This window comes from Halichoerus grypus, chromosome 8 (assembly GCF_964656455.1).
Source record: "Halichoerus grypus chromosome 8, mHalGry1.hap1.1, whole genome shotgun sequence".
Lineage (NCBI taxonomy): Eukaryota > Metazoa > Chordata > Mammalia > Carnivora > Phocidae > Halichoerus > Halichoerus grypus.
In genome coordinates this window covers 81,657,625-81,672,336 of record NC_135719.1, presented here as the reverse complement: position 1 = coordinate 81,672,336, position 14,712 = coordinate 81,657,625, and the positions used below count along the sequence as shown (strand labels likewise).

The following is a 14,712-nucleotide window of genomic DNA, read 5'->3' as shown; positions in this document are numbered from 1 at the left end:
GAAGGGACTAATCTAGGGATGAGGCTTCCAGGTCAAGAGAACTGCTCATATATCACTACCAAACAAGGATGAGCCCAGATTGGGAGTTTCCAAACATGTTTATTTCCAAATGAGAAATTTCAAACATCTCGCCTTCCTTTTCATATCCTGTATGATTCTGGATGCTAAGGCTCCCCACCTCCGTATTCTCCACCAGGCCCCCAGTTGCACACCAAAGACCATGGCCCCACTCTCTTAACAGTCTGCTTCACAGCTTAGGAGAGAAGCCGGCTACCACAATGTTCTCAGCGGTGATGTAGCTGGCGTCTAGAGAGCACAGGAAGGACACAATCCTGGCACATTCTTTGGGCTCCCCAAACCTGAAGGAAAGAGAGCAGAATTGAGGTCACAGCCCCTGCAATGTTAAGCTCTGACTTCAGGTTCTTCTGGTGGTGGGGGGGTGGGGCATGGGGCTCAGTCTTGACCCTTACAGACCAATACCTCACAGAATTCTAGTCAAATCAGGTTCCGGGGAAGGTCATGGTGGGCTCAGCAGGACCATGCCCACCCTCCAGCCCTTAGCCCCAGGCTGTGCTATTCTCAGACTTCAGTAAGGGGGGAACAAGCAGCAGACTGGAAAATCAGGGCTCTGTCTCTTCTTGAACTTGGACTTTGCTTCAGAGTAGCCACAGACCCCAAACACTACCTACCACTGCAATCCATTGATGTCATTGAAGTCAGGTAGCAAGTATGGCAATGTTTTCTCCTGAGGAGAGATTACAGAGTCAGTGTTAGGCAGAAGGCCTTTTGGCGGGGGTAGGGCAGGGGTGGTGGGAAAGGCATCATGGCAGATCGATGCCTCTGTGGGAGGATGACCCTGTTCAGGAGAGAGGAGTGGGGCAGAACTTTGCTTTGCTCCCTACCGAGAATAGAGACCCCATTCTGCAGGAAAGTGAGAGGCCGCTGGGGCCAAAGGCTGTGGGGCAGAGCCTCAGAATGATGGGCCTGGACTGAGGTTGTAATCCAAGTATGCAGGTGTCTATGGGCCCCACGAGCTTGGCCAGGGAAGGGACCAGTGGGGACTGTGGGGCAGGGGTTGGGGAGCAAAAACCGTGATCCTCACCACTTGGATAAAGTCAGTCTTGATTATTCCTGGCACCAAACGGTTCACTCGGATGCCTTTTGGCGCCAGCTCCACAGCCAGAGACTTACAGAGACCCAACAGTGCCGTTTTGCTGGTGTTGTAGACTCCCAGCTTCTGAAGAGCAGAAGGAAGTAGACAGAGCGGATTGGAACTGGCAGGAGGAAAAGTCACCTGAACAGCCAGAGCTGTGATTCTGGGTCTCAGACTAAGAAGCTGCACTTGATTTTGGCCCAAACTAAAATCCCTTCTGCCACCTTTCCCCATCTACAATCATTTTCAAGGGGTGAAGTTCTGAGATAGAGGGCCTTGCCCAAGCTTAGAGAAATGCCAGGAAGTCACTGCCATATGTGTCCAAGCTTGGAACAGAGAAAGCCACACTGTGCTTTCCAACATTCAGCCAGGAAACTGGAATGAGGAAATCCCAGGACTCAGAACTTGCTTTACCATAAACTGTGCGTACCCTGGACAGACGGCTTAACATCCTTAGCTTCCAGAGATGTTATGGCGAAGTGAGATTATAATCCCAAATCTGCAGCAATCAAGTTCATCTCAACTCCCATGTATAACCAGTTCTCCCACACCCCACGGTAGGACCTCCCACGAAACAAGACTCCGCTGCCCCTCACCCAGCCCTGTCCAGAGGGTTTTACACTCACTGGTATTGGCACACAGGCCACCATAGATGAGACCAGAACCACGGCGCCTGTCCTGTAAGGAGAAAGGTGGATGAGACGAGATGACAGGTGCGTCCAACTAAGAGCCCAGACGAGCCAGGAAATTATCCTTTCACAGTAAGAGGAAACCGGCTCAAGATTCATGATAAGGTGAGAGACTGTCTGGAACACTGGCGAGAAGCTGGTGGACAGTAAAGTCAATGGCGGAGTCAATGTTACCCAGTGACCACAGCCAGGGAGGGATTCCTTGGGCGGGGGACCCAAGGCTGAGAGGCAGCACTTCTGGAGAGCAGAGCCCTAGTAATACACCTGAGCCATAGACCCCTGTGAGGTCGGTGTGCCGCCAAACTGTCCCAGCCTGAGCTGCTTCTGGGTGGCCCAGGACACAAAGTGACTTGAGGAGGAGCAAGTACAACAGTGCCTCTAACCAGAAAGGAAACCGGTGAGATGGCTCACAGAGGAGGGCTGGAGTCAAGGGACCAGAGCTGGGGCTCCAGGTCCTGCCTTCTGGACCCTTCTTCCCTGGAGCTGCCACTACAGGGGCAAGGTCCCTGCATTCTCTGAGATCCAAAGAACAAGGGCCCGTGACAGGTCTTTTGAGGACCTGGAAGGCAGGTTCTTCCCCCCTCCCCCAGCAAATGTTTCTCTTCTTCATAATTGTCACATCCCGTGGGGAAGAGGGTAGGTGTGGGAATGGAGAACATTTCCCAAAGAACACACCTCCCACTTCTACCACCACCCTCCACTTCCTGGGCCCCTGCCCAAATGCCTCCTGTAGGATAGAGGACACCCAAGCATGAAGACCCCAGGGCCCTGCTGCACCCCCTGTTCTCTATGTGGGGCAGCAGCTGGCTCAGCAGCAGGGCCGGGGACTTCACATTCACGTCCAGGATCTGAAATCAGAGCAGATGCAGAGGAGAAGGAAAGATGAGGTCTGTCCAGTGCCCATTCTCACTGGTCACTTGGAGACCTGTGGCCAGAGCAGGACCCGAGGCACTTCCTGTAGCCTCAGAGCTTGGGTCCTGCTCTTTGTGTGCGAGGGACAGGGTCCTTTAGGAGAAGGAATCCAAGGGCCTGTGTTGGATTCTCAAGTTCCTGTCCTGCCCAGGTCACAGAGGAACCAACAAGCTGTGGTTTGGGAGACCCTCCCACTGCTGGTCCCCATACCGCTTCTCCCCAGTCAACATGGCCCTCCAGAGAGGATGCTGGAGAAAAGAGAAGGGGGGAAATCAAGATGACTTGTTTTTAGTGAGTGCCTTAAGGGAGGTGAGGGTGAGAGAGAGAGAGGGAATCCACACTGAGCATCAGTCTGTCAGGAAATGTTCACAACCATTTTTTTTTTTTTTTTTTAATTGGAAAAGCCTGAGTATGACTGAGAAGTGGGAAGGGGGAACTGGGAATTGGGTCCAGAAGGCCAGGGAACGTGAGAACCGAACAGAGAAGGTGGGGCAGGGTCTGCAAGGACAGATGGCAGGAGCTGGTCAGCGGAAGAAGACTCCACAAGGAGGGAATGGCTCACCCTGACCACTGACCCATCTCTGCCGACAGGGTCAGGAGAGGGGGCGGGTCAGGACTGTGCCGAGCCCTCTCAGGGGGCCTTCAGGACAGCAGGGGCAACAGGAGCCCCAAGAATGCTTGGTGGGTTCCAGTGGGGACGGCAAGTCTGGATGGGGTCCCTCCTCTCAGCTGTGTCTGAGGACAGGTGAGGTACCCCTGGGAAAGTCGGCCGGAAGGGATCAGAGTGGGTGCCCATGAGTCCAGACTGGGATGGCCTCAGAACCCTTCACCGTGGACAGGCCAGAAATCTTTTCTGGCATCTCAGGACTGTGTAGCAGTGGCCAGCACAAGGAGAGTCAAGTCAACAGAAGGGAGGCTGCTGGTACCTGGCATACGCAGGCCATGGTAGTGCCTGTTAGCTTCCTGATGGGTGGTTCGACCCAGGTGAGCTCATCCCCCCACCCATCAGAGTCAGTAGTGACGGGAGTATGAGGGACCTTAGGTACTATGTGTGTGTGTGCGCGCGCGCATGCGTGCATTTGTGTGCATGTAAATATGGTGGACAGAGAACCACACAGGCTGTGTAAGATCCTACCCCAGTCCTCACCTTGTCCCACACCTGCTCACTGGCCCCCAGAGTGCTGCCCACCAAAGGGTTGACCCCTGCCATGCACACCAGGAAGTTGACGCCCCCACAATGCTCCAGGGCCTGTGGAGGAAATGACAGGATGTGGAGTGAAGGAATGGAGTAAAGGGTTCCCAGAAGCCTCTCTCCTTCCCCAGCCGGACCGATGACCTAGAGTAAAGTAAGCAACCCCTTCCTGCCTGAGGCCATTCTGGGGCAGAGTCGGATCTCAGAGATCAGAGGTTGAGTGAAATATTTGTTTCTCACCTCCCTGGAAGCATCTAATTTCTGCCCCACAAGATGCCTAGCTGGTAGCTGGGCTCCCAGTCCAGATCTTCACTCATAGGGGTCGCTGCTTCTACGCTGCCCCTTTTTTCGCCTCTTAGATTTCTAACCAATTCCTCCTCCCTCCTCCCTCCACTCTGGAAACCCTCCTCCTTTTTTGTCGCACATATAAGAACCCATTCACCACAAGCATCTGCCCGTTTCACACTCCAGATTTGCCTCACAGCTCACCCCTTCCAAGACTGTCGCATGAACTGGTCTTTTTTTTTTTTTTTTTTAAGATTTTATTTATTTGTTTGACAGAGAGAGACACAGTGAGAGAGGGAACACAAGCAGGGGGAGTGGGAGAGGGAGAAGCAGGCGGCCCGCGGAGCAGGGAGCCTGATGCAGGGCTCGATCCCAGGACCCTGGGATCAGGACCTGAGCCGAAAGCAGACGCTTAACGACTGAGCCACCCAGGCACCCCAGCATGAACTGGTCTTAATCCAGACTGCGACTCTAGTGGGGTTCCCAACCCAACACCTAGGGTGCACTAGCGCTGTGTTGCTCAAACTCAAACGGTACACTCACCTGGGGTCTGGTTAAATGCAATTTTAATTCAGCAGCTCCAGAGAGATCTGAGATTCTGGGTCCCCAGCAAGCTCCCAGGACACGCCCCACTGGGGGTCATCAGACCACCCTTTGATAACGAGCCTCTAGTCTAGACCATGTGAGTTCCTTCCTGCCAGGAGCACCCCTTCTCAGCCACACTGGTTGTCCATTTGTTTTATCCCTTGAGCAGGACCCTATCCTGGGTCACATATGTTGTTGGCCTAGATACCAATGCTAGAGACCTCAACCCCCTCCTGCCTGTCCCCATCTGCCTTCCACCCCTGCCACTCACCATAGCCACAAGCCGTTCCCAGTCCTCGGCCTTCCCCACGTGGCACACGGTGCCCGACGCGCTCAGCCCCTCTACCTGCAGCGCGGCCATTGCCCGGTCCACGTACTGCTGCTTCCAGCTGCTGATGACCACGTGGGCTCCATCCTGGGCCAGGTGGCCGGCGGTGGCGAAGCCGATCCTGTGGGCAGAGATGGCTGTGGTGGCTTCAGCCCCTCCCCATCCTCCCCCTAGGAGCCTGATCATAAGACACAAATTGAGTTCCACAGTATGGCCCAAGAGCTGCCTCCAAATCCTTCCAAGCAGGGAGGAAAAACTATTGAATCTGACTATATATGGGGCCTTCACCAAGGCTATCCCATTGAAATCTCACTATGTATACAATCATATTTTATAGGTGAGAAAATTTTCACATTAATTTTGTTAAAGGGAGTTTTTATTTTTTATTTTTTCATTTTTTCATTTTTTTATTTTTTAAATTTTATTTTGTTATGTTAGTCACCATACATTACATCATTAGTTTTTGATGTAATGTTCCATGATTCCTTGTTTGCATATAACACTCAGTGCTGCATTCAATATGGGCCCTCCTTAATACCCATCACCGGGCTAACCCATACCCCCACCCCCACCCCCAAAACCCTCAGTTTGTTTCTCAGAGTCCATAGTCTCTCATGGTTCATCTCCCCCTCTGATTTCCCCCCCTTCATTTTTCCCTTCCTACTATCTTTTTTTTTTTTAACATATAATGTATTATTTGTTTCAGAGGTACAGGTCTGTGATTCATCAGTCTTACACAATTCACAGTGCTCACCATAGCACATACCCTCCCCAGTGTCCATCACCCAGCCACCCCATCCCTCCCACCCCCCACCACTCGAGCAACCCTCAGTTTGTTTCCTGAGTTTAAGAATTCCTCATATTAGTAAGATCATATGATACTTGTCTTTCTCTGATTGACTTATTTCCCTTAGCATAATACCCTCTAGTTCCATCCACATCGTTGCAAATGGCAAGATTTCGGGTTTTTGATGGCTGCATAATATTCCATTGTGTATATATACCACATCTTCTTTATCCATTCATCTGTTGATGGACATCTTGGCTCTTTCCATAGTTTGGCTATTGTGGACATTGCTGCTATAAACATTGGGGTGCCTGTACCCCTTCGGATCACTACATTTGTATCTTTGGGGTAAATTCCCAGTAGTGTAATTGCTGGGTCATAGGGTAGCTCTATTTTCAAATTTTGAGGAACCTCCGTACTGTTTTCCAGAGTGGCTACACCAGCTTGCATTCCCACCAACAGTGTAGGAGGGTTCCCCTTTCTCCGCATCCTTGCCAACATCTGTCATTTCCTGACTTGTTAATTTTAGCCATTCTGACTGGTGTGAGGTGGTATCTCATTGAGGTATTGATTTGAATTTCCCTGATGCCGAGCAATGTTGAGCACTTTTTCATGTGTCTGTTGGTCATTTGGATGTCTTCTTTGCAGAAATGTCTGTTCATGTCTTCTGCCCATTTCTTGATTAGATTATTTGTTCTTTGGGTGTTGAGTTTGATAAGTTCTTTATAGATTTTGGATACTAGCCCTTTATCTGATACGTCATTTGCAAATATCTTCTCCCATTCTGTTGGTTGTCTTTTGATTTTGTTGACTGTTTCCTTTGCTGTGCAAAAGCTTTTTATCTTGATGAAGTCCCAAAAGTTCATCTTTGCTTTTGTTTCCCTTGCCTTTGGAGATGTGTCTAGGAAGAAGTTTCTGCGGCTGAGGTCGAAGAGGTTGCTGCCTGTGTTCTCCTCAAGGATTTTGATGAATTCCTATCTCATATTTAGGTCTTTCATCCATTTTGAGTCTATTTTTTGTGTGTGGTATAAGGAAATGGTTAAAGGGAGTTTTTAAAACGAATATTTGTAAATGTGCTGGACACCCAGCCTCAACTGTAGAGAATCTTCAGCTGCCCAGCATTTTCTCCCTTGGTTCTAGCCAGAGACTTCTGATAGGAATTACTTTCTCTAAGCCCAATGGCTTTCTTCTGCTCTGCAGAGGAAAAACTTTCATGCTGAAAAAGATGTTCTGTCCCCTCTGCCTCTCCTTGCTTTAAGAGATCTGAAGCTGCTCTGATTGGGGCTGGCTGAGTCCCGATGATGAAAGGGCAGAAGGCATATTTCTCCTGTCTTGTGGAAACTATCTGGACTGCTTGGCATTTTGGATGTATTCATTTGTTATGAAGGCTGGGCACTGGGAGCCCACACAAAGATTTAAAACATCATGGGGGTCTGGGAAGCCTGGAATGATTAAGCAGTTCTAAAATTGAATGGTCCAAATTGGTGATGGTATAGACCATGAAAGGTCAAAAAGAAGATGGTGACCCCGAAGCACTCAACACCAGAAGCCTCCCTTCCTCATGCCTGCGGTAATGACTCGTTACAGATCATGGCTCCTTATGGCAGTTAGAGGATGAGTGGAATTGGAAGGACACTGGAAGAAATGTGACGAGAGGAGAGGTTCATCTATAAAAAGTCTCTGAGTTGGTCTTGAGATGTTGCCCTGCCCATTGCCCGAGTGCTGGTGGGCATTCTGCAGCCAGTGAAACCCCCGAGTCTGAGAGGCAAGTAGGTCTTGGGCTTCTCCCTGGTAGACCAGGACCCTAAAAGACCACAGTGATGTGCCTACGAAGGACAGGGAGAAAGGGCTATCCTGAGGATAACAAGTTAAATGTCTTTGGGTTACCCAGCAATTACGTGGCAGAGACTAGATTCCAACACTACTCTGATTGACTCAGAAGCAGCTGGTTTTCTAACTACAACCTTCTTGGAACCCAGAAACCAGATGTTTTAGAGAGAGTTGCTGAGATTTGGAGTTAGTTGTAAATGCTGGAGCTGTGGGGGTGTCAGGCAGGGATGTATGAGAAGGGCATTGACTGCCAACCCTGCTCTGGGATGGGGACACTAACATCTTGTGATATGCCAGTGAAGGATTCCCATTCGCTTACCCCTTTGTGGACCCAGTGATCACAGCCACTTTCTCAGCCAGGGCACAGCTCCTGTCTGCCCTATTGCTGCTCATTCTTGCTGAGAGGGGCACTGAGGAGCGATGAAGACCCTTAAAGGCCAATGATGTAGCTCTGAGCATGGCAGTCATTGACTTCCCTCTGTCTGGACCCATGCTGAGGAAGAACCTGGGAAGACAATCACACCAAGAAATACAATAGGATCTGTGTCTCCGTGCATCCTTCAAACTTCCCAGGGAAGTACAGAGCTGCTCGTGCCTTTCCATGACCTGTCCCCTGAAAGCCTTCCTCATCGTAGTGAACCACACCACTGCAGCAGATGTGGGTAGCCATGGTGCTGGGCTGCTTGTAGATGCCTGAGTGATTCTTGCCTGACACTTCCACACCCCCAAACAAGGAATATCACTCTACTCTTCTTAGACTCACCTTTGTACATCCCTTCACACATCCATTCTTCCACAAAGATGCTGCTTTGAACTTTTTCTCTACTTTCCCCAGCCTGCTGCAACCACCTGGCCCAAGCTCTTGTCATCTCCCCGATCTGCCACAACCTCCTCTCCTCTTCTCTCAGCTCCCCACTGAAACCACAGCCTTAGCCCCTGCATCAGAGATACCAAACTTGTTAACATTTGACAGGCAAGTTGCTTCTCCTCATCACAAATGACTCTCATCCAACTGTAGATAAAAGTCCAGCCACTCTCTTCTGGTTCCCAAACTTTTGTGGGGTCTCTACCCTCACCCCTCCTTCATACTATTCTGGTCCACCTGCCCAAAGATCCCATGGCACCTCTGCCATTGCAGCTGCATCAGCAACACCACATTTCTGCAACAACTTTCTCTCAACCCACATCTTTCACCTCCTTCTGGGGAGATCAAGGAATAATTGTCTCAGGTTGGCCCTGGAGATGGCCCTGGGAAACAATGTTAGGGGAGTGGAAGGAGAGAGATAGAAGGGAAGATTGTCCATAAGAGGTACATTATCAAATAGGTTACCTCTATGGGGATCTGAAGGTCAATCCTGCTGAAGAACTCTGAGCAATAGTTTTGAGTTTCAGAGTTATCCCACCCAAAAGGCAAGGGCACTGGGGACTTAGGGTGACCAGCCATTCCAGTTTTCCAGGAATGCAGGTTTTAGCACTGGAAGACCCATATTCCATGAAACTGCTCATGTCCTAAGCAAACCAGGATATTCGGTTCATCTCATGAGAGTATATTTCCAACTCCTGTCAGTCGTTTGTTGAGGACTGCTCCAGAGCAGCATTAATTCTGTAGCATTTTCAACCTGCTCCACCTGTGCTCAGAAACCTTCAGAAAAAGTCAAAGCTGCTTGCTGTTGGACATTGGGCTTCCATGGACAGAAAGGTGAGTGCCCGGGGGACATAAGCAGGACACCAACAGTGTCTGTTACATATGTCACATTTATTGACCATTATGTCCTAAGCATAGTGCTATGCACTCTACGTGATCTTTTTTTAAATATAATAATCATGATAGCATTTTGAGTTCATGGCAGTTACTATCCACATATTGCAGAACTGTAAACTGAAAGAAAGAGATAAATTGTTCAATCTGTCACCAGAAAGAGAAAAGCTCAGGTTCAAAACCAAGTCTACTGAATATAGTTTGCAATTTTAATATCTAAATTCTACTGCCTTCTCTGACTTCCTCAGGGAGGGGCTACTTGTTCTGAGCCCACAGAACTTATATATTTGTCTTGGCTACCCTTAAACTTTAAAAATAAACATATACTTACCATATGACCAACAATTGTACTCCTGGGCATTTATCCCAGAGAAATGAAAACATATGTCCACACAACATCATGCACATGAACATTTATAGAAGCTTTATTTGTATTAGCTAAGCTGGAAGTGACTCAAAAGTCCTTCAATGAATGGTTGAGCCAAGTGTGGTACATCTACCCAGTGGTATAAAATAAAATATATTTGATTTCCATCCTTGGTTCCTGGCACAGAGCTCCTAAAACCCTTGGGATTTTTTGAGTAATAGGGGTATCTTTTGTTATTCAGAAGGAGCCCCTTTCCAATCACAAACTGAGTTCATGCTAGTAAGGTGACTTGAGGTGGGGGTCCTAGATAGCCTCAGGATGGGGTTGGTCACCAGAAAAACCAAGTGATGAGGAAGTTGGAACCAACAGCTCCACCCACCCACCTCAGGAAGAGAGAGAGGGGCTGGAGGAGGAGCTCTATAAAAACTCCTGTATAATGAGGTTCAGAAAGCTTCTAGAAAAAGGTATTGAAACTAAACACACACACACACACACTCACTCACCTATACCTTGCTCTATACATTAATTCCACATGGCTGTTCCTAAGTTGTATCCTTTATAATAAACTGGTAAACGTAGGTAAACAAAATGTTTTCCTGAGCTCTGCAGGTCATACCAGCAAATCATCAAACCTAAGAAGGAGATTGTGGGGATTCCCAATTTGTAGCTGGTTGGTCAGAAGCATGGGTGACTTGGGACTTGTAATTGGTGTCTGGACTGGGAGGCAGTCAAGTGGGACCGGACCCTTAAACCTCTGGCATCTGACGCTAACTAGTTAATGTCACAATTGAATTACATTATTGGGCACCCAGCTGGTGTTGAAGACTTGGTTGGTGTAAGAAAACACTCTAGAGCAATAAAAAGAAACAAACTACTGATATGTGCAACAATTTGGATGGAGCTCAAGGAAATTATGTTGAGTGAAAAAGGCAATTCCATTAATGATTCCACTAATATAGCATTCTCAAAAGGACAACATTATACATATGGAGAAGAGATTTGTGGTTGCCAGGGGTTAGAGATGGGGTTGGGGGAGGCAGATGGGTGTGGCTCTAAAGAGGTAGCATGAGGGATATTTGTGGTGATGGAACAATTCTGTATCTCAGTTGTGGTGGTGGCTTCACAAATCTGCATGTGATAGCAGTGTAGCATCACCCACACAAAAGATTGCATATGAGACTGGTGAAATCTGAGTAAGATCTGTGGATTGTATCTATCAGTTTCCTGGTTTGAATACTGTACTATCATTTAGAAGATGGGTAGGAAGTAGGAAGTTGTGGATAAAGGGTACACAGGACCTCAACTTCCTCTGAACTTAAAACTGTTTCAACCTAAAAGCTTTTAAAGAGCTTCACTTGGCTCTGACTTGTAGAAAACTACTGAACTAAGCTCTATAGGAGAATAAAATACAAATTCATTAATTGGGGCTATTTTTATATTTCTAGAATCACTTTAAAGCAATTATTTAGTAAAGCAGACACCTACTCTGTAATATGTACTCCTGCCTCTTAATAAGGGAGGTACATCTTTCATCATTAGTCTTTACAATTGGACAGAGTGGGGGAATAAGGCACAAGCTTGGCTGTTGAGACCGAGCACAGCACAAACAAGTATCTGGTCTCTGGGAGATGAAGTGAGACAGAGTGAATACCCAGGGCAGAAGAGGTGAGGAAGCACCTGTGAAAGGAGTGGGGTGGAGCTTGAAGCTACTAGTCCCGTCATCTTTGTAGCTAGGGCTGAGAATGCTGCAGGCACAGAGTCTAGTCAGAGTGGGCCTGAGGTGGGATAGAGAGGCGGCCAGCAGCAACAGAGCCGAGCGCCTGGGTAAGGTGGGACGCTGAGGTAAGGCCATGGGATTTGGGGCTTTCTCTGATGGACAAAAAAAAAAAAGCTCATGGAGGTTTTTAGAAATTGATAGTTTTTATATAAATGATGATCACACTCAAGGAGGCATAAATTCCATTTGAGGCCCTACAGGCTGAAATAGCTAATACTTGTTTCTTTAGTGTTCATTTTTTGGTCTTATTCCTATTCCATTTTCTGAGTGGTCTATCTAGGTCTTTCTACCACTATTAAGCCCCCACACAAGTAGAGAAGTAATATAGATAGCTAACCTAACCCTTCTTAGGGAACAACATCATAGGTCTCTGAGACTAGATAAGTTCACATCTGTATTCAACATAAAAGCTTGAAACAACCAGGCACTTTCTACTTAAATCTCTGGGTTTCAAAACAAGTTCAATCTTGATCTCAAGGAGTGTTATGGATTGAATTGTGTTTTCCCCCCCAACCCCCACATTCATATATTGAGGCCCTAACCTCCATTACCTCAGAGTGTGGCTTGGGAGTGGAGATGGGGCCTTTAATGAGGTGATTAAGTTAAAATGAGGCCACTAGGGTAGAACTTAATCCAGTCTGACCACTGTCCTTATAAGAAGAGGACATTTGGATACACAAAAGAGACACCAGGGATGTGTGCACACAAAGAAAAGTTCATGTGAGGACACAGTGAGAAAGCAGACATCTGCAAGCCAAAGAGAGAGGCCTCAGGAGAAACCAAATCTGCCAACACCTTGATCTTGGATTTCCAGCCTCCAAAATTGTGAGAAATAAATTTCTGTTGTTTAAGACCCCATCTGTGGCATTTCTGTTATGGCTGCCCTAGTCGACTAATACAAGAAGAAACCTCAGTAATATTCCTTAACACCTTATATTATTACCCATTAATCTTCCTTAACCTCCCTTTTAACAAAAAAAAGTACACTACAGATTTCCTTTTTTTTTTTAAGATTTTTATTTATTTATTCAGAGAGAGAGAATGATAGAGAGAGAGCATGAGAGGGAGGAGGGTCAAAGGGAGAAGCAGACTCCTGGCTGAGCAGGGAGCCCAATGCAGGACCTGATCCCGAGACTCCAGGATCATGACCTGAGCCAAAGGCAGTCGCTTAGCCAACTGAGTCACCCAGGCGCCCACACTACAGGTTTCTGACAAGCAAAAAGAATCTCAGGAGATAGAGAATAGAAAGGCAGGGCACCTGGGTGGCTCAGCTGGTTGAGCATATGACTCTTGATCTCAGCTCAGGTCTTGATCTCAGGGTCATGAGTTCGGGCCCCACGTTGGAGCCTACTTAAAAAAAAGAAGGAGGAGAAGGAGGAGGAAGGAGAGGAGAAGAAGAAGAAGAAGAAGGAGGAGGAGGAGGAGGAAGAGGAGGAGGAAGGAGGAGAAGAAGAAAGAGAAGAAGAAGAGGAAGAAGAAGGAAGAGGAGGAGGAGAAAGGCAACTGTGAGCCTCAGACTCATGAATTTGAAGAGAGCAAAGGTATCTCTGGTGATATAAGTGAGATGGGCTAGGCTTCCACAGGTTGGGGTGGGGTCAGAAAGCCAAAGTCATATGGCAGGAAGCTGTAAAAAACAATCATATCCATGTTTTCATACTCCCTCCTTGATCTTCTGACACTAATCATGGAACAAAATATATGTCCCTATTTTTGGTCCAGAAAACGTGGTCACTATTGCTGTACCTCCCCCTCCGAAAGAGAATGGTGTGACCAGGAGCAGCTGGCCTGCATCCACAGTCATTCATGTGATATAATACTTTACATTCCCACTTTTGGACTATGCCTAGTACGGGTTGATTTACCATCTTTGTTTTCAAAGACGTAGAATCCAAAAGAACCATGATAACATATAGAGACTTGTATGTTCTATGCATGCTATGTATTTTACATATTCATAAATACACAAAGTACACAAATATGTGTTATATATGATACGTCTTTGTGTGTTGTATGTTAGTAGATCTGGAATGATGCAACTGGGATTTGCTAGGATTCTGCAAAAATCTTGACATCCACCTAAAACATGTGAAAATAGATTTATGAAAAGGGACCTTTATTGTCTTATTTGTAACAGGTGAAAAAATAGATAAAATTTAAGTGCTGAATGTGGTATGTTACCTGACGGGATATATGCAGCCATTAAAAAATGGTGTTTATAAGTAGTTTGTAATAATATGGTAATGCTTCAGTTAAAATGCTAGCTGAGAATCATGACACAAACTTTTATGTACAGAACAACTGAAATTATATTAACATAAATGTCTACATAGAAAAATGCTTGAAAGTAAATAAGCTGTATGGAATAAAAGTGACAGATTAAATATGTACTTCAGCCTTCCCCTTCACCACAAATCACTAGATGAAAAGATATTTTTAATAAAGAAAGAAAGAAAACAAATCCAAAGCAATAAGGTTAAAAAGCAATCTTGATAGGGCGCCTGGGTGGCTCAGTCGTTAAGCGTCTGCCTTCGGCTCAGGTCATGATCCCAGGGTCCTGGGATCGAGTCCCACATCGGGCTCCCTGCTCGGCGGGAAGCCTGCTTCTCCCTCTCCCACTCCCCCTGCTTGCGTTCCTGCTCTCGCTATCTCTCTCTCTGTCAAATAAATAAATAAAATCTTTTAAAAAATAAATAAATAAATAAAAATAAAAAGCAATCTTGATAAAAATTATGAGGAATTCTTAAAAGATAGGTAGGGTCACCTTGCAAGTGAAAATCACAGTCCAACTTGCCTTCAGGGGAGGACAGTAGTAAAAAGCAGGAGCAGCTGCAGGTGTTCCAAGCTCAGAGACAACAGACAAAAAGAGTAGGAGGGGCTTGGGCAATTGTCAGGACAGAGGTACTTGCATTTGGAGGAGTCAGGCCATTAGATCTCTTCTCCGAATCATTGCCATTTTGCCAAGCACTTCTTGAGGAAAAGCATCAATGCTGAGAAGGTAATCATAAGAAGGCCAGAAGCAATTTGGATTAATCCAATAAAAGGAATGAA

General features: G+C 46.9%; 1 protein-coding gene across 1 annotated transcript; it reads right to left on the bottom strand.

Annotated features, from left to right (window-relative positions):
- Positions 1–247: 247 nt before the first annotated feature.
- Positions 248–8,229, bottom strand: LOC118550010 (dehydrogenase/reductase SDR family member 2, mitochondrial-like). Its single transcript, XM_036114614.2, has 8 exons — positions 8,081–8,229; positions 5,088–5,265; positions 3,902–4,003; positions 2,620–2,690; positions 1,780–1,831; positions 1,103–1,237; positions 690–745; positions 248–359 (listed from the first exon to the last, which is right to left on the bottom strand). The coding sequence occupies exons 1-8, from the start codon at positions 8,227–8,229 to the stop codon at positions 248–250; spliced, it is 855 nt and encodes a 284-aa protein (XP_035970507.2).
- Positions 8,230–14,712: the final 6,483 nt, after the last annotated feature.

What these genes read in the sequence shown, in the direction of transcription:
- LOC118550010 (XM_036114614.2), bottom strand. Translation starts at nt 8,229, where the DNA reads ATGACTGCCATGCTCAGAGCTACATCATTGGCCTTTAAGGGTCTTCAT. An exon ending in GGGAACGGCTTGTGGCTATG is followed by an intron (nt 4,004 to 5,087) that starts GTGAGTGGCAGG and finishes TTTCCTCCACAG; the next exon opens with GCCCTGGAGCATTGTGGGGG. An exon ending in AGACTGACTTTATCCAAGTG is followed by an intron (nt 746 to 1,102) that starts GTGAGGATCACG and finishes ATCTCTCCTCAG; the next exon opens with GAGAAAACATTGCCATACTT.